We start from the raw sequence: 23,155 nt of genomic DNA on the forward strand, positions 1-23,155 counted from the left end.
CTATAGTTAATCATGGTTAATCACACATTTTTTTCTGTTAAAAAATAACCTTAAAAGGGAGATTTGTCAAGTGTTTAATACTCTTTATCAACATGGGAGTGGGCAAATATGCCGCTTTATGTAATTTGCATTAACGTGTTATTATTGCGTTAAGTTTGAGTGTTCTTAGTGTTCTTCGTTCTTAATCCTAACTTTCGTCCTTCTTCAGATGCTGCAGGAGCGTTTCAGAGAATTTGCCCGCGACACCGGGAACATCGGCCAGGAGCGCGTGGACACCGTCAACCGGCAGGCGGACGAGCTGATCAACACCGGCCACGCCGACGCCGCCACCATCGCCGAGTGGAAGGACGGCCTGAACGAGGCCTGGGCCGACCTGCTGGAGCTCATCGACACCCGGACGCAGATCCTCGCCGCCTCCTTCGAACTCCACAAGTTCTACCATGACGCCAAGGAGATCCTCAACCGCATCCTGGACAAACACAAGAAGCTGCCGGATGAGCTGGGCCGCGACCAGAACACCGTGGAGACCCTGCAGAGGATGCACACCACCTTCGAACACGACATCCAGGCACTGGGAACACAGGTACAGGCGCTAGATTTGGAACTGGGAGCTGTTGCTAGGAGACATGGCTAGTGAGTTACAGTAGCTGTGATGAGATTCATAAATTTAACTTTTTGCGTTTCCAAAAATTCAAGTTATTCGTATACTTTTCTTGTCACAGTGTAAAAGATGCTGTCATATAATTTAGAGCATCATGGGAAGAAACTCTCAATTAAAGACTATTGAAAGCTGCACACTCATAAAGTTGCATTCACACCAAGAGCGAAGCGCTAGACGCACTGGAGAAGAGAAGGAGCTTGTCTCCATAGATACCAACAACTTTTCTTTCCTCCATCAACCATGAAAGAAATAACCACTGTTGCTGCTTTGTACATGTTGTGGAAGTCCCAGATGTGTTGGAAAAACAAACGCCGTTGTGTCTGGGCTTATAACATCACCCGGCAGCGAGCTGTATTCACATACAGTGCCGTTGCACTGACTGTACCTAGTAAGCCACACGTCGCTACTGCGGTTGAACCCAAAATAAACAGATTGTGTTGTGATTTAGTTGAAGTAAACGGTTCAAACGGATGCCGAAATAACTACATAATGATGCTGATTTATAAAAAGTCTGAATTTATGCTCTGTCAGGTCTGTCCTCAAGACGACAAGCAAACAACTTTTAAAATGCTTGTTTTCTGAAAGGAGTTTGGATCAATCAGTGCCTGGCTATGCCAACATAGTAGCTGCTCCATCAACACTCAACATAACATAAATACAGCAGCAACGTTGTTGTAAACGGATCAAAAGGATGCCGAAATATCTACACAATGATGCCAATTTGTAAAAAAAAAATAGATTCATGAGTTGAAAAATGACCAGCTTTTGAATGCTGGATGATGTGAACATTTTCCCTGATAGTCTCCACTCTATGAGACGTTCTCAGCATGGACTTTTCAGCTTGTGACACGGGAGCTTTCACATGATCTGCCTGCTTCTGCTCCTGTGTGTTCTCAACCAACCTGAACCTCTTCCTCCTCCTCCTCCTCCTCTTTTCTTTCAGGTGCGGCAGCTTCAGGAGGACGCCGTTCGCCTGCAGTCTGCTTACGCTGGAGATAAAGCCGACGACATTCAGAAGAGAGAAGGAGAGGTGAGCTTCAGTCTCAGGCAGCGGTGAAACAGAAACCACACCAGGACTTGGCTCAGTTAACTCTGAATTCAATCAGTAAATCTGAGGCTCGGTATTCCTGCCGGTTGCACCGGAGATATAAAAACCTCTGTGATTTATCTATCTATCTATATCTCAGTATGTTTCAAACATAGTAGAAAACCTTCTCTTACTGATTGAATTGAAAGTGAACTGGACCCAGCACTGATTTGAATAAAAGGCTCTGTTCCTCATGCATGCTGCACTGCTGCTGCACTAACTTTGCACTGTTCCTCTGCCCTGAACCAACCTGTTTGGAAAATATAGCGATATCATTTATAGATGGAGTCAGTTTCCCAGAGAGAAGAATCTCTAATAAGATGAAGATGTGTGAGGTTGATAAAAGATGCCAAAATGTGTAGTTTTGTTCTTCAATTCATCAAAAGTGATTTTATAAACAAGCTGTAGATAATAAATTCAATAATGAAACCTTACAGGGCATGGTCAAAATGCAGGAAACACACATGATATAGTCTCCTCCACTAATGGTTCTGTCCACAGAGGGAACATTATGAGTAAATATTGTGAAGAATGAGATTGATTCAGGCCAAATATGTTTTATCTTTGACTTTTTCACTCATTGTTTTGAGGTGGATCTTCCAGCATCATTTGGAGAAATGATTTTGATGATGCATTTTATTCCAAAAACCCCTCAGGTCTCCCACAGAATGGTGTCTTCTATTGGAGAGCAAAACTTGTTGTATTACTAAATGTGTGTTCAGACACAACGTGAAGTGAAATTGAAAAACGGTTGCACACAAAGTTCGATGGAAAGTCGTGAGTGGGAGTAAGCGGATGCAAATTCACTCCCGGAGGTGCAAATTGAGGCAAAGATTTTAGATGAAAATGCTTCAATTTTTTGTGCTTATCTCAGGTCTTTTTTCATCTATTCAGCAGTCGACTTCACACAAATAACGCAAAGGTGGAAAATCACTTCACGTTTTATCTGAAAACACCGTCAGAGGGTGGATGATTTTTTTTAAACATGTCAGATCCTTGAGATTTATCAAAATCACAAGTCAAAAAGAAACTTGTGATTTAAGACGGTTGCATTTGCTGAGACGGTTAAAGGAGCAGTCCGACATTTTGGGAAATCTGTTTGTCTTCCCCAGGGTCAGAAAAAGGAAAATGGGATATCAGATTTCATCCATCATCCAGAATGTAATTAGCCCTAGCTTAGCGCAAAGACTGGAAGCAGGGGGGAAACAGCTAGCCTAGCTACATGTGTTCAAACTCAGGCTGTCAAGGGATTCAAATATTTAATCGTAAATAATCGCAGATTAATCACATATTTTTTTATCTGTTCAAAATGTACCTTAAAGGGAGATATTTTTATTTTACTATTGTATTTAATACTCTTATCAACGCGGGAGTGGGTAAATATGCTGCTTTATGCAAATGTATGTATCACAAAAATCACAATAAATTGCAATATCGAATCACAATACTTAAATATTGCAATACATACCGAATCGGTACCTAAGTATCGTGATAGTATCGAATCAGGAGATAGGTGTATCGTCCCAGCCCTATTCACAAGCGTGCCGGAGAACTACGGTGGCCTTCAGGTAACGTAAAAGACGTTAAAAGTCTCTCTCTAGAGTCAGAGTTTGGTTTGTCCGTTCTGGACTACTGTAGAAACATGGTGGACTCCGTGAAGAGGACCCGCTACCTATGTAGATATGAAGGACTCATTCTAAGCTAACGAAAACACAACGATTCTTAGTTCCAGGTGATTATACACTAATGAAAACTTAGTTATGAACATTATATTCCATTTCTGCTAATAGATCCCCTGAACACTGGTCCTTTAATGGAGTGTAAGGTTCTCAAACCAAACATCTGTCTTCATTCCATGCATTTTTGTTTACAAATATGTCTCCCACAAGTGTCTTCATCCATCTCGGTAAATTTTGCATAATAAAATAGCCATTTTCCGGATTCTGCAAACTCATCAATAAAATCTTCATCTGAAACAAGATGTCGGTGAACAATAATAACCCTTAAAATGTGAGTGGAATTTCACGTCAGCACCACCGTGATGTGTCGAAGCTTGTCTCCTGACCGTCCAGAGTGTTGATAATGATACGCACTGAGTGTTTTTGATGGCGTTGTGTTTTGACCATTCCCTGTATGTCCATTTCCCTGCATATCCTCCCTGTCCCACCCAGAAGAGAAAGGGAGAGGTGAGACTCCGTTTACCAAAAACATTGGCTTTGCATTAGTGTTCATTTTGGCTGCAGTTTTAGACTTTCTTTTAATATTTCGACTAAAATGTTGATTAACTCTAGTGACATTTTAGTCGTTTTCATGCAGTTGTAGTTCTGGCCTAGTCTTAGTCACAGACCTGGGGCTTTGCAAATACATGTAGGGTTTGTTTTAGATCACTCTTAGATTGCTGTGTGGGTGGATTTTTGCACAAAGTCAACTTACCTGATGCTGCATGAGTACCAACAAGCTGTAAACTCCACCCACCCGGGCCTCTGAGGAGGTTAAAACAAACGCTTCTATTAGTTTGCAAATACAATTTGGGTTTGGTCAGAAAATTAAAACAAAAAGAAAAATGTAGGCCTTAAGCATCAAGCTTTTCTCCAAATAATTGAACATGCATTTTTAATATATTTCATGGCTGCACACACAGTGGTGCAATCAAATGTTTTTGTTCGCATTTGCTTAAATGTAGTTGCTTGTTAGCTGGCAAGATATCGCTTTCAGTCTTCTTGCAGCCACGTTTCCATCAACGATGTTAACAATGTCTCAGTGTCAGATGGGTGTGTGTGGCTGAGAATGTTACTGTGAACCTTGAACAGGTTAGAGGTGTTTTCAGCTGAAAATGTCTGCACTTGGCTCAAATGTACAGTATGTCATGGTAAACAAAAAACTGTTTCAGTGTCAGTGTTTGAGAAATATTTTTAGTTTTTTGCCTCCTACAATGACCCGATACATCCAGAGATATTAAGGGAACGGGGAGCTCTATTGTCATGTTGCCTCTGCAGTCTGCACATATGAATGCATTGTGTTTTTTTATTTGCTTTTATGCCATTTAGTTATTTCCCCGCCGAGCTGTCGTGCTCCTCCGCAGCACCCTGGTGCTGGACCTGCGCAAGACTCTGCGACTGATTCCACCAGATTTACAGCAGCAGTAGTTTATATACACAGAATGTCCCCCAATAATGATTCGTGTTCATAATCAATGACGATTCCCCACTGATCGTGAAGCATTTTGTGACTTTGCTGATTAGAGTGAACCTCTTCTGTTTGTCATCCTCCCTTCCCCCACCACCAGGTCCTCGAGGCCTGGAAGAACCTGCTGGAGGCAGCTGAGGGCCGCCGGGTGAAGCTGGTTGAAACCGGAGACAAGTTCCGCTTCTTCAGCATGGTGCGCGACCTGATGCTGTGGATGGAGGATGTCATCCGCCTGATCGAGGCCCAGGAGAAGCCCAGGTTAGGATGCCACCTTCCAGTATCTCTGACCAGGCAGTGTTTAGTAATCTTCTGATATGTTGTTGAGCTGCTTATATGAAAAGCTGATAGCAACACCATCGCCTACTATTGTTTTTATTTTAAGGAACCTCTCGCCTTCCTTCCTGCTTTATCACCCACGGCCGTGCAGTTCAGAGGAGGAAATCGGCGCATGCTGTGCGCAGATACAGACATACTGTAGATATGAAACTGTTTTATATGTATACAGATTCCGGAGGAGACCGGCGGCGTTGAATAAAAGCCTGCCCTTTCGGCTTTCACACCTGATGCGAACCGTACCCGTGCCCGTACACATGATCCGTGCCCGAGACCACCTTGTCTTGGGCACGGTTCACCGATCTGTAAAGTACGGTACGGAGCGTTCACACTAATCAATCGAACTGGACTTTGGGGACAAGTGTACAAGTGCACCCTTAGACTCCTTCCTGACAAGCTAGTATGACATAGTTGGTACCAATGGATTCCTTAGGTTTTGTAGTTTCATATAAGATACTGGTATCTTCACTCTAGTTAAAACTCCGCTACAAACTCCGAAAATATCAATTGCGTTAAAGAATTTAGTGGCGTTAAAACCTATTTTAGTTAGTTTCGTTAACTTCGACAGCCCTAATCAATATACAATAAGCAGATTGTCAATAGTAATCAACGATCTGGTCTTAAATGTTGATTTTTGTCACATTAGAAACTGCAATCTAATGTGTTTCATATCAGACAAGTGGAGGATGAAGTGTTTTCTTTTCATTACACATTGCTGATGTGGTCTGTTTGTGCGTCTTCTCGCTCGTTTTCAGGGACGTGTCGTCGGTGGAGCTGCTGATGAACAACCACCAGGGCATCAAGGCGGAGATCGACGCCCGCAACGACAGCTTCACAGCCTGCATCGAGCTGGGCAAAGCCCTGCTGGCCAGGAAGCACTACGCTTCAGAGGAGGTGGAGACGCACTTCACCCCAAACAGATTCATAATTCACATCATTCATGCTAAGCTAAGCACAGCTGGACCTCTTTCTAGTTTTAGATTACAGATTTTAATCAGCCGTGTTCACTCTGAAATTAGTAGCATTTGTTTTGGTTTAGTTCTCATATAGGTCTCAGTTTTAATTCCAGACTGGATTAAAAATTCTCCTAATGTGCAGAATAGATTCCTCTCCATTTCATCACTTTGTTTTGAAGCTTTTGACAGTATTCTATACAGGTATCCTTCAATATTTAACCTCATCTGACATATAACCACAGTTGTTATACAATAACAAATCCCATCGCCATAATCCAGAGCAGCTGTTTTTTGTGCTGCCAGTGACTCATTTCACTCCACTAAATAATTAAAAGGAGTGAAATGATGGAAGTCTTGTTTTAAACACCAGCCTTTCAAAGTAACACAATAAAAAAAGGGTCTAGAATGATTTTAGGAAGATGCTCATGATGTTTCTGTCTTCACGCCACATGAATACATTTGGAATCTGCTTATTTTTTTTCCACTTTTAAATATTCTCTCAAAATGTTTTCTCCCCTCAGATTAAAGAAAAGTTGTTACAGTTGACCGACAAGAGGAAAGACATGATTGACAAGTGGGAGGACAGATGGGAGTGGCTTAGACTGGGTAAGGTGTTTCATCCAATTAGTCAGTTCAATTACTCAGGCCTTAATGTTCACAGAAAGCATATTAAGTGAATCAGCTGAATAAATCTGCTTTAACGTGGAACTTTGTGTGCGTTCAGTCCTGGAGGTGCACCAGTTCGGCCGGGATGCGGGTGTGGCCGAGGCGTGGCTGCTGGGTCAGGATCCCTACCTGTCAAGCAGGGAGATCGGCCAGAACGTGGACGAGGTGGAGAAACTCATCAAACGCCACGAGGCCTTCGAGAAGTCGGCCGCCACCTGGGAGGAACGCTTCGCCGCTCTGGAGAGGCTGACCACGGTGAGACACCATGAGAACGTTTTATTAAGACGCCGACAGTGGACCTCATGCTGGAACACTTTCATTATTACCCTAAAACTCTCTGACTCTTTTCTCTTATCTCAGTATATTAGCAGCCATGATGATGATCATCTCCTGAACCAAATATTGATTTTGCATTAAATTTGCCTTGATATCATTTAAGCTCTAACATTTGCTCAGACTCGTACGACGGGTCTGGACCATATACCTGAGAAAGAAATGCTACTTCAGAAGGAATCTGTTGGTACGAGTGGTTCTTGCGTGAGGCTCAATGTGTTTGTGTGTCCAGATGGAGTTATTGGAAGTGAGAAGAATGCAAGAGGAAGAAGAGAAGAGGAGACAACCCCCGCCCACTGAGGCACAGCCCGGCGACGCTGCAGCTCAGCACAGGTGAGAGAAGTGTGATTGTCCGTCAACTGTGTGTGTTGTTCCACGCTTTTTATCTCAGTTTTGGAAATAAAAGGAAAAATAAGCGGTGATTTACTTCTTCTCTTGCGGACAGAATTTCTCTGTTCATCAGGAGTAACTGCTTTGCGTTTCACTTCTGTCACATGCAAGTTGTTCTTCCTTTATATTTGAAGACAACCTTTCAGTCTCTGCTGATTTTTGATATACTAGTGAAAGTGAAAACAAAACACACCCGAAAGAAAAAGGAAATGGGTCCACAGGAAAACAAAGTTCATGACCTCGTCAGGTCAGATGATAAGGTTGTGAATATTTCACTACAGGTGTGCAGGAGTTATTTTGTCAGCATTTGACAAAATCAGTTGCAGCTTTTTATAGAAGTGTGAAATCCATTGTGTGTCTAATGCCTATTTCCCACTACACAACTTTAGCCCAGATTTTCCGCTCCCCGATGTTTTTTGGAGCACAGCCAATAGGAACACTCTCTCAATGAAATGACCTGTGATTGGTCAAAGTCTCCCGTCACGGGCTAGATTTTCTAAAGCCTGAAAAAAGAGCCATGAGGAGGAGTAGAAGTCTAGTTTTCTCTCAGAACACTTGAATTATAAAATGCTGAAAGGTTATTATGACATTTTTGCCCAATGATGCCAAAAATAGACTGCCTACTGCAGGTTTAACTCTTTGTGTATTTTGTGTATTTGCAGGGAGGGTGAGCCGGTGTCTCAGAACGGGCTGCCGTCCGATCAGGAGTCTCCCAGGGTTAGTTACCGCTCTCCTGCCTACCAGCAATACAGCAGCACCTTGCAGAGCCGCAGGGCCACCGCTGCACCCTGACACACACACACACACACACACACACACACACGCGCGCTAATGATGTGTACATTCAACATACTTAAATATAACCACATGCAAATGAAACATCACACAACACACGCAACATTAACTTTGACCTGATACAGACATATCCTCGACTCTGTTGTTATCTGGGTGTGTTGTATCCCTCCTCCTCCTCCTCCTCCTCACACACTCCTGAGATCCACACATTAACATTCCTGCATTTATCACTTGTCTTCAGCATTTAGTTTGCTTCTCCTCCTTACTGATTAATATTCTTATTTTATAAGTGTAATAAGTTTAACTTTAAAGCTGTCATATTATCTTTGTTTTGAGATATTAGTATCGTTACTTTTAACAAAATGAGATCTCTAATAACCTCGTTGGCAAGAGGAACAGGGAAGAGAAAGCAATGGGACTGATGGGAAATGTAGTCTTAATTTTGGAGACACTCCAACACTAAGAGTACCGCTAGTGTGAGAGGACCAATCAGCCTCGCCACCTGTATTTCCATGGGAACATTTTGATCAACTTTTGGTATGAGTGTGACTGCATAAATGGTGAGTGGGACCACAAAACACACACATACATACACAGAAACAAGCCACACCTGTTTCTATCCATCCCTCCCCTCATTTTTTCTTTCCCCTCCTCCCCTCTCCCCTCTGTCTCTCTCAGCTCGACACTCCCGTCGTCCTCTCCCCTCATCTGTTAATGTTGCTGCTACTTTGGGTCGTCATTTATAAACTCACCCTCTGGAATATGAACACCTGAGAAGTCCCCCAACAAAACACATAGTCCTCACTCCATAATCCGGTTTTAAAGCCTCAAACGGTGATTTTCAAATCTGTTGATCAGTTAAAGTTTTGTGGGCATTTGTAGGATTTATACAAATTGTATTTATTCTAGAATGTAAATTGTGGCGTCATCGGCATAGTGACATATACCGTAATAAAACTAAACATAAAATAACACACAAAATAAAAAGCATGCTTTCATCAGTTCTAACAAATGAACAAAAATATTGTAGTACTGTAGTATATTCCCCAAAATATTTTCAGATAAATTATGTCTTACTTTTATTGTCTTAAAATAAAGGATTGCAAGCTGCTATAAGTTTAATCATTAACAGTTCACTTTGACAATCTGTGAATTGTAAATGTGAGAGTTGAATTTCAAAATGCTACTTTATATTGTTTTTAGGAGGGAGTCACTTTCTAAAGTCATGTTTATTTATTCTAAATTCTAAAAACTACTATATTATTTTTTTACGTATACGGCTAATTTTTAGAAAATTGCTTTTCAAGCTAATCGAAGAAATAACTCTTACTGTATGTACTTGCCCCAGGTGTGTCTACATCCCACAACCCAAATTCACCATCTTCATATGTTTTTTTTTGTTTTTTTTCGTAGAGTGGAGTATGTGTACCACCATGTTTTCCAGCACACATACGAGATACACTCTATGTAAAGTACCATTGAGTTAACAGCACATGCATTTTTTCATTTAAAACAGTGCTGCATGTGATTAACAGGTCTCATATTTAACAGTTTGTTTTGAAGAATTGTATAAAAATTGAGGAAATTGTTTAAACTTAACAATTAGGAAAATCTATGAAAAGGTTCCCACGTCTATATAATGATTTTAATTTACTTAAGATTCTTTTTTTTACAAGTACTGTAAAAAAAAAAAAAGGAATGAAATAGTTGCATTCACAGCTTTTAAAGCCCACTCACCAGAGAAATATATAACACAATAAGCATAACTAATTTAACAGGAAAAATTAACGTTGGTTTTGCTCATTGTACGTTCTTCTTCTTTCACAACTCTCCACTCTGCATCTTCACGCTCATACACCTCTTGTACTTTTAATGTAATTCACTGTTGTTTAGTAAAAAAAAAAAAAAGCAAAGCAAATCGATAATGCACATTTTAATTTTCATTTCAAGTTTCATATTTAACATTTTTGACATGCTGGATCATTCAGATTTAGTCCAGTTAATAACTAGTAATTAGAAAATAATATTTGACAGAAATTTGACAACTTATTCCAGAAAAATAACGTTAGTACTTTGACATGTTTCTTTTTTTAATAACAGCAATGCTGTTCTTACACATAATCATTGTACATACTGACCACATGTATATGAATTAATCTTCAGAATCATTCCACAGTTTCATGTAAAATCTTTCATTCATTTATAAACATTTAGACAATACCATGGTGTGCGTGTGCGTGTGTGTATGTGTGTGTGTGTGTATGTGTACCGACTCCATCCTCAATATATTTACTTGGTTAAGATCTTGTGTCACTCTGACACTGTTTTGTATCATCATTATTATCAATCCGTGTTTCCATTGTTTACTGTTATAATCTCTTTATTTCTCTTCATGGTTTCTGTTGCATGTCCATCCAGCTCCTTCATTGGTTCCCTGACTAACACACATTCCCCAATAAACCCTGTCAGAACCAATCAGAGCACTCAGACCCATTCTGGTTTGTCTGTCCATGTGTTATCCATGTGTAATTGTGACTTCTCTCCATATAGATATAGTTGTCTTTGTTGTTGTTGCATGCTGTCACCATCATTAGCATTCCAGTTGAGTTTTCTGTCAATGCTGTATTTCTTCATCTCATCACCTCTTCTTCGCCAGTTTTCATCCTGGGGCTTTATATTCGTAGTAATAAACCACCCACATTTAGTTTTCTAGTTGATGGTGCTGGTTTAAAGTCCTGATCTTCGCTAAAAAAAAAAAAAAAATTGAAATACACTTGCTACATAAAAAAGTCAAATTAAGTATCAAGCTGGGCAGAATATGAATTCTGAATATAAAGTAAAAAGAAAAAAATATATCAGCAAAGTTCAGTTTTATTTAATAGCAGCATCAGTCAAGACTCCATTTAGCCAAAACATGTAAAATACTACTTCAATAATAAAAAACAAGATCACTACAGTTTATGATGGGTCTTTTGACAGCAGCCATGTGGGAAATAGACCGGGGAACAAAACTGACCAAATTGCAGACAGCCGTACAAAATTTCGGACCTGCCTGAAATCCAACCAATCATCTGAGAGCCAAATAGTTGATTGTTCACGCAATTAATCAGGAGTCCAACTGCACGTCCATCCATACATACATACATCCATATAGAGTCTGCCCGGCTTTACTCGTCTAATCTGACATAAAAGTCATATCCTAAGAAAGTAATAACTAGGGCTGTCAATCCATTCAAATAAATCAGGATTAATCGCAATTTTTTTTTTTTATCTGTTCAAAATGTACCTTAAAGAAAGATTTGTCAAGTATAATACTTTTATCAACATGGGAGTGGGTATATATGCTGCTTTATGCAAATGTATGGATATATTTATTATTGGAAATCAATTAACACAAAACAATGACAAATATTGTCCAGCCCTCACAGGTACTGCATTTAGCATTAAAATATGCTCAAATCTTAACATGGAAAACTGCAGCCCAACAGGTAGCAACAGCTGTCAGTGTGTCAGTGTGCTGACTTGACTATGACTTGCCCCAAACTGCATGTGATTATCATAAAGTGGTCATGTCTGTAAAGGGGAGACTCGTGGGTACACATAGCACCCATTTTCATTCACATATCTGGAGGTCAGAGGTCAAGGGACCCCTTTGAAAATGGCTATGTCAGTTTTTCTACGCCAAAATGTTTTTTGGAGCATTATTTAGCCTCCTTCCCAACAGACATGGTGCCCATGGATTCATTGGGTTTTTTAGTTTCATATGATACCAGTATCTTCACTCTAGCTATAAAACTGAGCCCGCTACACCCTAAAAGTTGCAAGTCACATTAACGCAATTAGTGGCGTTGAAACGAAAACGTGTTATTGCATTAACTTTGACAGCCCTGGTAATAACCAAGAATTTCTGACACATGGTCTATTATTTCTGCAGTGTTAACATTGAAATGTACCAGCCTCAATTCAAAGTTTCAAACCTAAACAGACAGTTTTTAGAAGAGATAAAATGACCGTTGGGATTGGTCTAAAGTCTTTCAATAAAACAGTATTTCAATAAAAGTACTCAGAAGTGGTCAGAAGCTTGTCCAATATGCTTGATAAGCTTTAAGTTAGAACTGGTCCAGACCTTGACTACCTCTCAGTAAGAGTTCCAACGTTTAACAAGCCACTAAAATGAATCTCTGAATGGGTCCAACCTTTGATTAGCTGTCAGTGAAAGTTCTTAGATTCGTCCAAACCGAGTAAATGCTCTCGGGATTCAGCTGAGCCCCGATAAACGCTCACATGATTGGTCTAGCTCTCGCCAAGCTCTAAATAAAAACTCCCCAGGATCGGTCCAGCTCTTGCAGCCCTTCGGTAAAAACTCCCAGGATTGGTCCAGCCTCTGAACTGTTCTCAAAAAGAGTGTCCACCATTGGTCCAGCCCCTTGAAGAGCTCAGTAACAGGGTAATAAGCATCCGGTTGGAGTGGGTGTGGTGTGGAAAAATAAAATCTGTCTTGATACTAGGCCAATCGCATTCTCCCCTCACCAATAATGATGCCCAGTAATGACTTCCAAGCAATTTTGTGGATAATTGTTTGAGATTTTTTTTTGTGTGTGTGTTTCCCATCTGCTGGCTTCTCCCTCTCCCAGTCTTTCTTCACACTGTCCACCATGTTGTGTGTTATGGAGTGGTGTTGTGATTTATTATGCATGTCCTAAAACCTGTGATTAGTGCATGATCAGACTGTTACCTCTCTGTGCTCTTAATGTGCAATAATGATGTTTTTCCTAATCAGTACTGGAATCCAGCGCTGAGCTCGACTAATTAAAATGCTAAAAAGCTTAAAAATGCATTGATGAGGCTGAAGAAGCTGATGTTTGCGTCTCGATGGACGGATCTGTCGTCTAGTTCAGTTGAGCGTCTGAGTCAAGCTTGGATTGGTTTTGAGCGATGTTGTAGTTTAGTTCAGACACTCGAGTCGGAAACAAATTTGGTAACTTTAGGCTCGACTTTAGGAAATCCGACAAGACATAACTTTACTTTGATGTTTCAAGATTTAACTAGTTCAGATAGTTCTTGTGCAATATGACTAATGTGCAATATAAGTTGTTTGAGGTTTACATTGTTTGTGTTTCTCTGTTTACGCATGGATTGTTGTTGGTTTCTATTTATTGGTGCTGCTGTGCAGGCAGCTGATGGTGTGCAGCACTGAGTCCAAAACAAATTTCCCCAAGGGGACAATAAAGTGTATCGTATGGTATCGTATGGTATCGTATGGTATCGTATGGTATCGTATGGTATCGTATGGTATCGTATGGTATCGTATGGTATCGTATCGTATCTAAAAGTTAAGTCTTTGAGCTTTGAATACTTGAATCCTCAAACCCAAAGAGGAACAGGTAACCAGGCACACCAGCCATGCCTAACAGCGGTGCATCATTTAACAAATACTATTTGTCATTTGTTGCCCTTGACTTGAATCTTGAAGAAGGAAACATATGTTCCTCTCTCTTTTACTCCAAACATTATCTGGTTCCAGCTTCTCAAATGTGACCATTTGCTGAATTTCTTTGCCATATATGAGAGTAAATTGAATATCTTCATGTCTTTTGCACTCAAACCTCAAAATTTAGACTCCTAAATCCCCAATAGAGTGCTACAGGAATGAGTCCCAAAACCCGGAAATGAGTTAGCATTTTAACACTTCCGGTTCCCTCGTCTGGACGGCGATGGGTTTGTTCAATGGGTTTTTAGTTAGATGCCTGAAGAGATTTTAAAGTTTTGATTTACAATATAAAATACGTCAATTAATATCCCACTTGTGAATTTTGAAGCCTTTACGTGTCTTAAAAAAGGCGGTTGCTAACAAGTGGCTAAAGGAGACTGCTAAACGCCATCACGCTGACTCAGTTTGTAGTGACTTGGTCTCACCTGCGGTTTTTCGTTTAGTTGGGTCTTACTTCTTTAGACAACTTTAATGTCGTTTGGTTGCATCTTAGCTTCATTGCTGCATCATTTCCTTGTGTGGTTGCCTCAAGCTGGTGGCCTGTGAAACATTTTAAGTGCATTAAGTCGACCTGCCAGAGTTATGTAGAGTTAGTTCACAGTAAAGTTAAGGTTTTATTTAGCCTGAGTAGATTGAGGAGAAATGTGTTTATGAAAGCATGGCAGTTGAAAAGGTTGCAGACAAACACCAAACAAAAATGTACAAAAAACCCTATCTGTTCATTCAGGTTCCCGTTTTGGGTCAATTTAGAGAATTGATTGTGATGATGATTCTTGATTCTGCTCTGCTCTGCATGCTGCAGCTCTGATAATTCTGATTTACAGCTTCTGTGTCTGAGAGAGAAAGATTCTTTTAAAAAGAGAGTATGAGAGAGAGAGAGAGAGAGAGAGATCCATCCATCCTCCCTCCTCCTCTGACTGTCCTCTCTTCCCTGTTTCCAGGATAACGTCGAGGGTGGAGAGGTGGTGAACGGAGTGTCGGAGCCCAGCCCCGCCGGGTCTCCCGGGGCGTCTCGCAAGGGCAAAGCCAGCCAGGCGGCGACCCTGCCGGCCAAGAGCCAGCAGGACGCTCCCACGTCCCAGCTGGAGGGCTTCCTGCACCGCAAACATGAGTGGGAGGGACATAACAAGAAGGCTTCAAGCAGGTAGAAAGCGTTTGGTGATTGTCAGACTGCAGAACCAACTTCTGAAATACGACAACCAAGAAGTGTCTCTGCTTCTATAGGTGAACTGTGTTATTGTTTTAACATGATGAAATCCACCATTATTTAGCTTCATACCCACACCTGTTGAATTACTCTTTCATCGTCTCTTCTTCTTCATGAAGGATTTAACAGAAAAAATCAAATATTTTACATGGCTTTGTTCATGTAAAGAATTTAGACATTAAGTGTTTATTACTTCTGTAAAATAGAAATATTTTGTGTTATAAAGACCAAATTTACAGCACGGAATTAAATCAAGTAATTGCTAGAAATCACTAATGCCGGCTGTGAGCTTTGGAGACATTAATGAATGATGTGACTGTGTCTCTGCAGGTCATGGCACAATGTGTACTGTGTGATCAATCAGCGGGAGATGGGTTTCTATAAGGATCAGAAGAGCGCCAGTCAGGGTATTCCCTACCACAGCGAGATTCCTGTCAGCCTGAAGGACGCCGTCTGCGAGGTGGCACTGGACTACAAGAAGAAGAAGCACGTCTTCAAGCTCAAGTGAGCATCCCGATGAGTGATGATGCAGACAGCGAGCCGTACTATAACTGAAAGCTATGTGGTGACAGGTTAAAGGAGGATACAGTTCATTTATCTTTTTTATTCCTTTAACAAAGCTCAAGCAAATGCCAAACATGGATATCGGTAAAGATTCTGCCCGAGGTGACTTTCCACAATTTGAGTCACATTCGCACTCCTTCCCGGAGTCATGACTCAGTCACATCTTAACACCTGAAAGACATTTTTAAACTCAGTCTGACTTACACTTCCCGACGATGTAATTATCTCTGATGTCCATCACGAATAAATGTCCATAAATCCACTTAAATATCATAGAAAGAAAGATGCTCCTTATAACTGTAGAACTTGCCTCAGAATCATCATGTTTTTAACTTTTTAGTTGTCTGTACATCCATGGTTACTTCGCAAACAGGAGCAGCTAATAGCTAATTCAGCATACTCATATGGTGCAAATCTGTCGAAATGTAAACAAATATTTTTGGAGTAATCATGCTAACAGAAAAACAAACAAACCAACAAACCAACACCGGTGAAAACATAACCTCATTCCTAGGCCTTCGGCCTTGCGGGAGGTAATTATAGCAACTTTAGTTTCAAAACTCAGAACATGCTGTCCCCTAAACAAACACAAAATAATAATAATAGGACTTACAAAATCCATTAATGTTAACTTTTTCATGTTGAACTATCAATATTGTTTCAACATTACTAAGACTCAGAATGTCCCGTCAAAATGGTTCTTATCTGGAACACTAACACTCTCCTCTATCCATTCATATACAGATGGGATGGTCTTGGTTTTACTACACCGGTAGTATAAAGAACAGCTTTATTGTGAGATAAACGTCTTTCAGCTTGTGGCCTTCATGAGGGTCAAAAAGTTTTTTTTCCCAGGAGAGCAGTCAGTAGCACAATCAGTAGCAGTTATTGATGTTTTGGCCATTTTTCTGGACAGAAGAACTCTGTTCTAAAAGAGGCTAAAAAAGCTCAGCAGAGCTGGTGAGAAGATGTCGATCGGTGAAGTTTTAAAGTGTTGTTTAAATTCATCGACCGTCTGGAGGTGTAACAGTGAAGTGAGTCATGTTCACTTTCTTACTGATTATTATTTGATGCATTCTCTAACTTCCACAGGATTACTGACGGGAATGAATATCTCTTCCAAGCCAAAGATGACGTAAGTAAAAAAATATATATATTTTTCTCAATATTTTGGTACATCTTTCTATTTTTATATTTACTGTGGTAACTATGACTGAAATCTTCCTCCATATCCATATCCTTATATAATATTGTTAGATTTGTTATATGAGCTATATTAGTATCATCATTTTTAACCCTCTTTTGTAAAAGATGGGTTTTCTGTTATTATTGTTTGATTGTTTTATTTTAAATTGTATTGTTATTTTATATTTGTTAATTTGTTTGAATACATTTTTACTTATTTTATTTTTGCCATTATATTCTTTTTATACTATTTTATATCAAATATTTATTCATTCATTTATTTATTTATTTATTTATTTATGTATCTCAGCAACACTTTGTTTTTAGTCCCCCTGTTTAGCATTCATCAACATTATATTAATATATTATAAATAAATGATTTATAAGACACTACAATGTAGTTGTTAACATATACGTGTTTATTAATGTATTTCCAAATAACCGATTAGTGGATGTTTTTGTATAAAACAAATAATGAATCACAATATAGTAAAACACAGTTGTAATGATATAAATTGGATGGAAGTTATAATTGTTGACAAATATTATACATTAATAAATGGTTAAAATGTTGTCATAGCTTTTTACAACTACATTATAGTGGGTTGTAAGTAGGGCGCTAAATTTTGGCGAGGAAAACTGTCATGGCCATTTTCAAAGGGATCTCTTGACCTCTAATTCAGCATACTCATATGGTGCTAATCTGTCAAAATGTAAACAAATATGAATGAAAATGGGTTCTATGGGTACCCACGAGTCTCCCCTTTACAGACATGCCCACTTTATGATAATCACAAGCAGTTTGGGGCAAGTCATAGTCAAGTCAGCACACTGACACACTGACAGCTGTTGTCTGTTGGGCTGCAGATTCCCAACTTATTACCTGAGCATATTGTTTTATGCTAAATGCAGTACCTGTGAGGGTTTCTGGACAATATTTGTCATTGTTTTGTGTTTTTAATTGATTTCCAATAATAAATATATACATACATTTGCATAAAGCAAGCATATTTGCCCACTCCCATGTTGATAAGAGTATTAAATACTTGACAAATCTCCCTTTAAGGTACATTTTGAACAGATAAAAATGTGTGATTAATTTGCGATTAATCGCGATTAAATATTTTAATCGATTGACAGCACTAGTTATAAGCCGTTCATTAAATGTTTGTATATTGCTCTTAAATGCTAATTAGGGGGACTTAAAGTAAAATGCTACATGTATCCACATCAACTGTAACCAGAGCAACAGCTGCTCTTCCTGGTGTTGACACAGCTAACAATCCCTCCCTCTCTCTCTCCTCCTCTTCATCCTCCAGGAGGAGATGAACACGTGGATCTCGGCCATCTCGGCCGCCATGTCGGGCGACAAGACGGAGGTGACGCCCAGCAGCCATAGCACGCCTGCTCCCGCCGCACGCGCTCAGACGCTGCCGGCCTCCGTCGCCACGGCGGCAGCGGCCGAGTCCAGCCCGGGCAAACGAGAGAAAGACAAGGAGAAACGCTTCAGTCTGTTCAGCAAGAAGAAATAAACGCTCCTCCTCCCTCCTCCTCCTCCTCCTCCTCCTCTTCCCTCCGGTGCTGTTTGGGGTCGCTCCTCATTATCGATCCATCTCTGGTCAAATATTTGTCGAAGATGTCCGTGTCAATCAAGTTTTCGATGTAGAATCGGCTCGTAGCAACTGATACTGTAATAACTTAAAACTAATAGAAATAACTGCTCAAAATGCAATTAAATTAACTTCTAAATGGATTTAAATGTAAACTGTTAATGTCTGTTAATGTAATAACATCAAATGATAACAATGTAAATCGATGAGGAAAAACACGCTTCATCACCAGTTTATATTAACGCCAACTCATTGGACGATCTGGAGCAGTTACAATAGAAGCAGTTGCTATATGTCAAATAAAATCCCAAACAGCCTCTCTTTCTCTTCCTTCTATTCTTTCTTCCTCCTCTTCCTCTCTCAAAAGCGTGACTCCAGCATGCAAGCTCCGAGCCAAAACTCTCCACTCTGTGCCTATCAACCGTCCGGTCTGGCTCAGAGCTACAGTACAGCTACAACACACCACCTGTATCCTCTGTTCAGTTTTTGTAAGATAAGGAGCAGGAAAAAAACAAAACGAATAAAAAAAAAAAGGTCGGATTGAAGGAAAAACCAATTTTAAAGGGGGGTCTGCAAACGCTTCAGGCAGCTGCTGTCATAAAGATTAAAAAACCAGAGTTTGCCGCTGAACAACAACACGATGTAGAGGAGTTCCCAGAATATTCCTGTTTATTATTCTTATCGCTTTCATTTGTGTTTTCTATCTCCTGCTGTTTTGTTTTTTCTTCTCTGCTTTCTCATCATCCCGGCTTTTCGTCGACTACTGCCTTTCGCGGGTTGTGTTTACGCTCCCAAGACGTCTCAGTTTCTTTTTGTTTTATTGTTTTGTTTTTTTTGGGAAGTTGTAGGTAGTTCCTGTTAGGGTCCATCCTCAGTTTTTGCGAGGCCTTGTCTTTGCAAGATGACGTGTATCCCTCTGTAGTAGGGAAAACTGAGACCACAGCGGGGTAAACCTCTGAAATTACACCTCTCACACGTTTGTAATTTGAGCTGAAATGCCTAAAACTATGTGAAAAGTACAGGTGAAAGTGCTAAATGTAAAAATATTCTAACACACGTTGAACTTTAGAGAGCAGAAAACATCCATTTCAAAGTACAAAACAAAAGCGCACTAAACAGCATTTTATGCACTGAATAATTCTGCTTTTCTGTTGGTTAAATTTGTGCAATAAACCCACAAAAAGCTAATTATCATCATTATGCTCTGTTAAGTTCCGGTGCTGTCTAATCCCTGCAGCTTCACAGAAAGAACCTCAGCAGAAAGTGGCTGTAATTTGGAGCGTTACCCTGCAGTGCTTTGAACTGTATGTATAACTTGTGTATAACAAAACTGTTAAAGAATAAACCTGTGTTTAATTTCACCTATATTTACTACTAATAAGATCTACCAACCGTAATAAGCTTCATTTGAGTATAACTTTCTTTACCTAATGATATGTACACTTAACAAATCTGAATGAAGGAGCTTTCGAGTCTCGATGGGGGGGAATAAATAACTAAGACCAGTAAGAATGTTTGTTAACTCAAACTTTAAAGCATCCGGTAAGGTTTATTTTCTACCCTGATTACATTTTTTGAAACATTTATTTCCTTTGTTTGTTTTCTCCAGTATGTATTTTCTGTTCCACAGTTAAGCTATGTCTAAGGTTTATTTAGTCTGACAAGTATGGAGACGTAGATGTACTATAAAAAACAAAATTACTTTAAGCATTGCTGTTAAGTGGACAAGTTGGTTCTAAAAAAGCATTTACTGGAAGTGAGTAATGTTGCAGAATAATGGTTGCTTGCTTGTTGGCTTCGGCACTCCATTTTTTTATTTTTTTTATTTCAGGCTTTTGCCACCAATGAAGTGAAATCTGTTGAGGTACTTGTTTGGTTGCTTTGTATGGAAGTTCTTTAATGACAAAATGAGCAGAAGAGATTTGCGATGTAATCAATCTGTGAGTCAAGATCTGAGAGCATGCAGAAACAGATCTGTTAGCACGATAACAATTGTTAAAGACAGAATTTTGACTTTTATCAGTTTTGAGACCTTGTTATGTGAACAGCCTTCCTGTCGCATGTTATCTTTAAATTAGCATGCTATACAGTAGTTTTGGTAGTTTGTTTGCCTTGCGTGCCAAAACTTTGAAACACTACTTAATGTTGTGATTATGCACCTCCATAATATCAAGTTTCAAAAACATCAAAAGTGAGCTGATTTAGGGGATTTAGGGCACTACTGTGCACTCAAAAGCTATAGCACACACTATAGGGGTTAATCAATGATCTGGCTGTTGAAAGGATTTCATAATCAGTGAATCTATCTCTAACTGAAAAAAATATGTAAGGGATAATGTACAGCTAGCGGGTCATTGTTGTGAAATAAACCCCGACAGGGCGTTGGCACATCGTCGTCTTGCATCGTCCTGAAGGGGTTTATTTCACAACAATGACCCATGACATTTTGCAAAATCTGCCAAAACAGCTGTCAGAAAAGGTGAGTTTAGATTTCAAACTGAGCCACAAAAACCTGCTTGATTAAAGCTGGAATTTTGTTTGGTGCTCGCTTGTAATTTTGTCATTAATTAACTTCCTTATCTGCCAGGAAAAATGGAAGTAAAACAACAGGAATGAGCCCCAAAGTGTTGTGAGGTGGGTGCGTTTGTTTTCCACAGCTGGTGGTGTGGTTTGGTTTCGTTGGTGAAACACCTCAAGTAACTGAAAAAGTCTTCACTCGGTGATTGGTCCTGAAATGCTTCCTGTTTGTTTTTTGTTTTTTTGCTTTTTGCTACATTCTCTGGCAATTTGATAAATATAGTGTGCATTCCTCTGTCACTGTAACCATAGTAACGAGATATTTCTTCATATTGCACAATCAATAATGCCACAATGGGGGTGGGTGGGGCCGGGTTGGGGGGGTGGGCGGGGCCGGGGGGTTTGTAGGTGAGGTAGTCAGTGTGATGTGGACCGGGGGTCACTGCTAGTTGGATCTGCACCCGTAGACTTCTCCCCATATCTGTTACATATGTGCAAAAAGCCATTAAAATGCTTTTAAAATGAACCAAACTGTTTGTTTTCTCATATGTGTGAAGTTAATATAATATAATATCCTCCTGTTAGACCTCCGAATCGCCACCCACAAGTTTGTCGAGCTATTGAAATGCCAAATATACAAACCTCACAGCTTGTGAAGCTAAGATGGCAAGCCTGAAACTGAATGTGCAAAGTTTGCAGGCAGAAACCTAAATGTTCAGATAAAAATAAGCCAGCACAGACCTGAATATGTGAGCTTGCAGCATGGAATTTAGTGTAGAAAAACTAAGAATACAAAAAAAAACGTACTTTTCAAGCTCATCTTTATGAATGATGTAATGTTCCATATAATACAAGTCTACTGTAACTTACTAGATAAGCATCTCTGTCCTGAGGGAAAAAAAAATAGGGCTGTCAATTGATTAAAATATTTAATCGCATGATTGTCCATAATTAATCACGAATAATCGCAAATTAATCACATTTTTTTATCTGTCCAAAATGTATCTTAAATGGAGATTTGTGAAGTATTTAATACTCTTATGAACAAGTGAGTGGACAAATATGCTGCTTTATTCAAATCTATGTATATATGTATTATTGGAAATCAATTAAAAACACAAAACAATGACACATTTTGTCCAGAAACCCTCACAGGTACTGCATTTAGCATAAAACAATATGCTCAAATCATAACATGGCAAACTGCAGCCCAACAGGCAACAACAGCTGTCAGTGTGTCAGTGTGCTGACTTGACTATGATTTGCCCCCAAACTGCATGTGATTATCATAAAGTGGGCATGTCTGTAAAGGGGAGACTCGTGGGTACCCATACAACCCATTTACATTCACATATCTGGAGGTCAGAGCTCAAGGGACCCATTTGAAAATAGCCATGAGTTTTTCCTCACCAAAATTTAGACTAAGTTTGGAGCGTTATTTAACCTCCTTAAGTGTTCTAGTTTCATACGATGCCAGTATCTTCACTCTGTAGCTCTAAAGCATAGCCCACTACAACTTAAAAATCGCAAGTTGCGTTAATGCGTTAAAGAAATTGGTGGCATTAAAACGAATTTGCCTTAATGTGTTATTATTGCGTTAACTTTGACAGCCCTAGTCTTTATGGGAAACTGACGCTGTTTAATGCCTTTCCTGTCCAGCCTCTCCAGCGCTGGGCGGGAAAAGCAGAAAGCAAAGGAAAAAAAGCTCACTGGAGACCGGCGGTTAGACCGAGGCAAGTTTGAGGGAAAACACCCACGAGTCTGAGATAACAGACATAAAAAAAATGTCGTAAGACCAGACTACAGCCTGGTCACTGAAATATCCAAAAAGCCACATGTGCACCAAACAGAAATTAGTTTGGTATTTAAATATTCAATTTCAGACTCTTCCTCCTTCAAAATTCACATTTCAAGACTGAACCCATCATATAGCAGGTCAACAAACTCTGTTCCATTTCAGAGGTGTTGAGTAATGTGGCTTCCTGTGCCCAAATGTAGAGGACAGATCCTCAATGTCCCAAAGTAGAATTTGGTTTGTGATGCTCAAAGAAGTGAAATCAGAAAAACTCTACAACAGTGTCCCTTTCCAAGAAAAAACAGTTTTCTGGTTATGGAGGATTCTTTCTGACACTGATTTTTTTTAAAGGTCCCATATCCTGCTCATTTTTAGGTTC

At 39.7% G+C, this 23,155-nt stretch overlaps 1 protein-coding gene across 4 annotated transcripts in view; it reads left to right on the forward strand.

Moving 5' to 3' along the window:
• Nucleotides 1–21,507, forward strand: part of LOC119495861 (spectrin beta chain, non-erythrocytic 1-like) — a 152,700-nt gene extending 131,193 nt beyond the window's left edge. For 2 of the 4 annotated variants that reach the window (XM_037782753.1, XM_037782750.1), the window contains 13 exons: nucleotides 209–583; nucleotides 1,605–1,691; nucleotides 3,920–3,934; nucleotides 5,035–5,192; nucleotides 6,023–6,161; nucleotides 6,745–6,829; nucleotides 6,948–7,144; nucleotides 7,455–7,555; nucleotides 8,275–8,329; nucleotides 14,840–15,042; nucleotides 15,436–15,609; nucleotides 16,762–16,804; nucleotides 18,174–21,507. In XM_037782753.1, coding sequence (XP_037638681.1) covers nucleotides 209–583; nucleotides 1,605–1,691; nucleotides 3,920–3,934; nucleotides 5,035–5,192; nucleotides 6,023–6,161; nucleotides 6,745–6,829; nucleotides 6,948–7,144; nucleotides 7,455–7,555; nucleotides 8,275–8,329; nucleotides 14,840–15,042; nucleotides 15,436–15,609; nucleotides 16,762–16,804; nucleotides 18,174–18,386 — 1,845 coding nt within the window. In that variant the 3' untranslated portion in view covers nucleotides 18,387–21,507. The remainder of the gene's footprint in view (nucleotides 1–208; nucleotides 584–1,604; nucleotides 1,692–3,919; nucleotides 3,935–5,034; nucleotides 5,193–6,022; nucleotides 6,162–6,744; nucleotides 6,830–6,947; nucleotides 7,145–7,454; nucleotides 7,556–8,274; nucleotides 8,330–14,839; nucleotides 15,043–15,435; nucleotides 15,610–16,761; nucleotides 16,805–18,173) is intronic. The other 2 variants (XM_037782754.1, XM_037782751.1) reach the window with 1 other exon arrangement.
• Nucleotides 21,508–23,155: the final 1,648 nt, after the last annotated feature.

This window comes from Sebastes umbrosus, chromosome 10 (assembly GCF_015220745.1).
Source record: "Sebastes umbrosus isolate fSebUmb1 chromosome 10, fSebUmb1.pri, whole genome shotgun sequence".
Lineage (NCBI taxonomy): Eukaryota > Metazoa > Chordata > Actinopteri > Perciformes > Sebastidae > Sebastes > Sebastes umbrosus.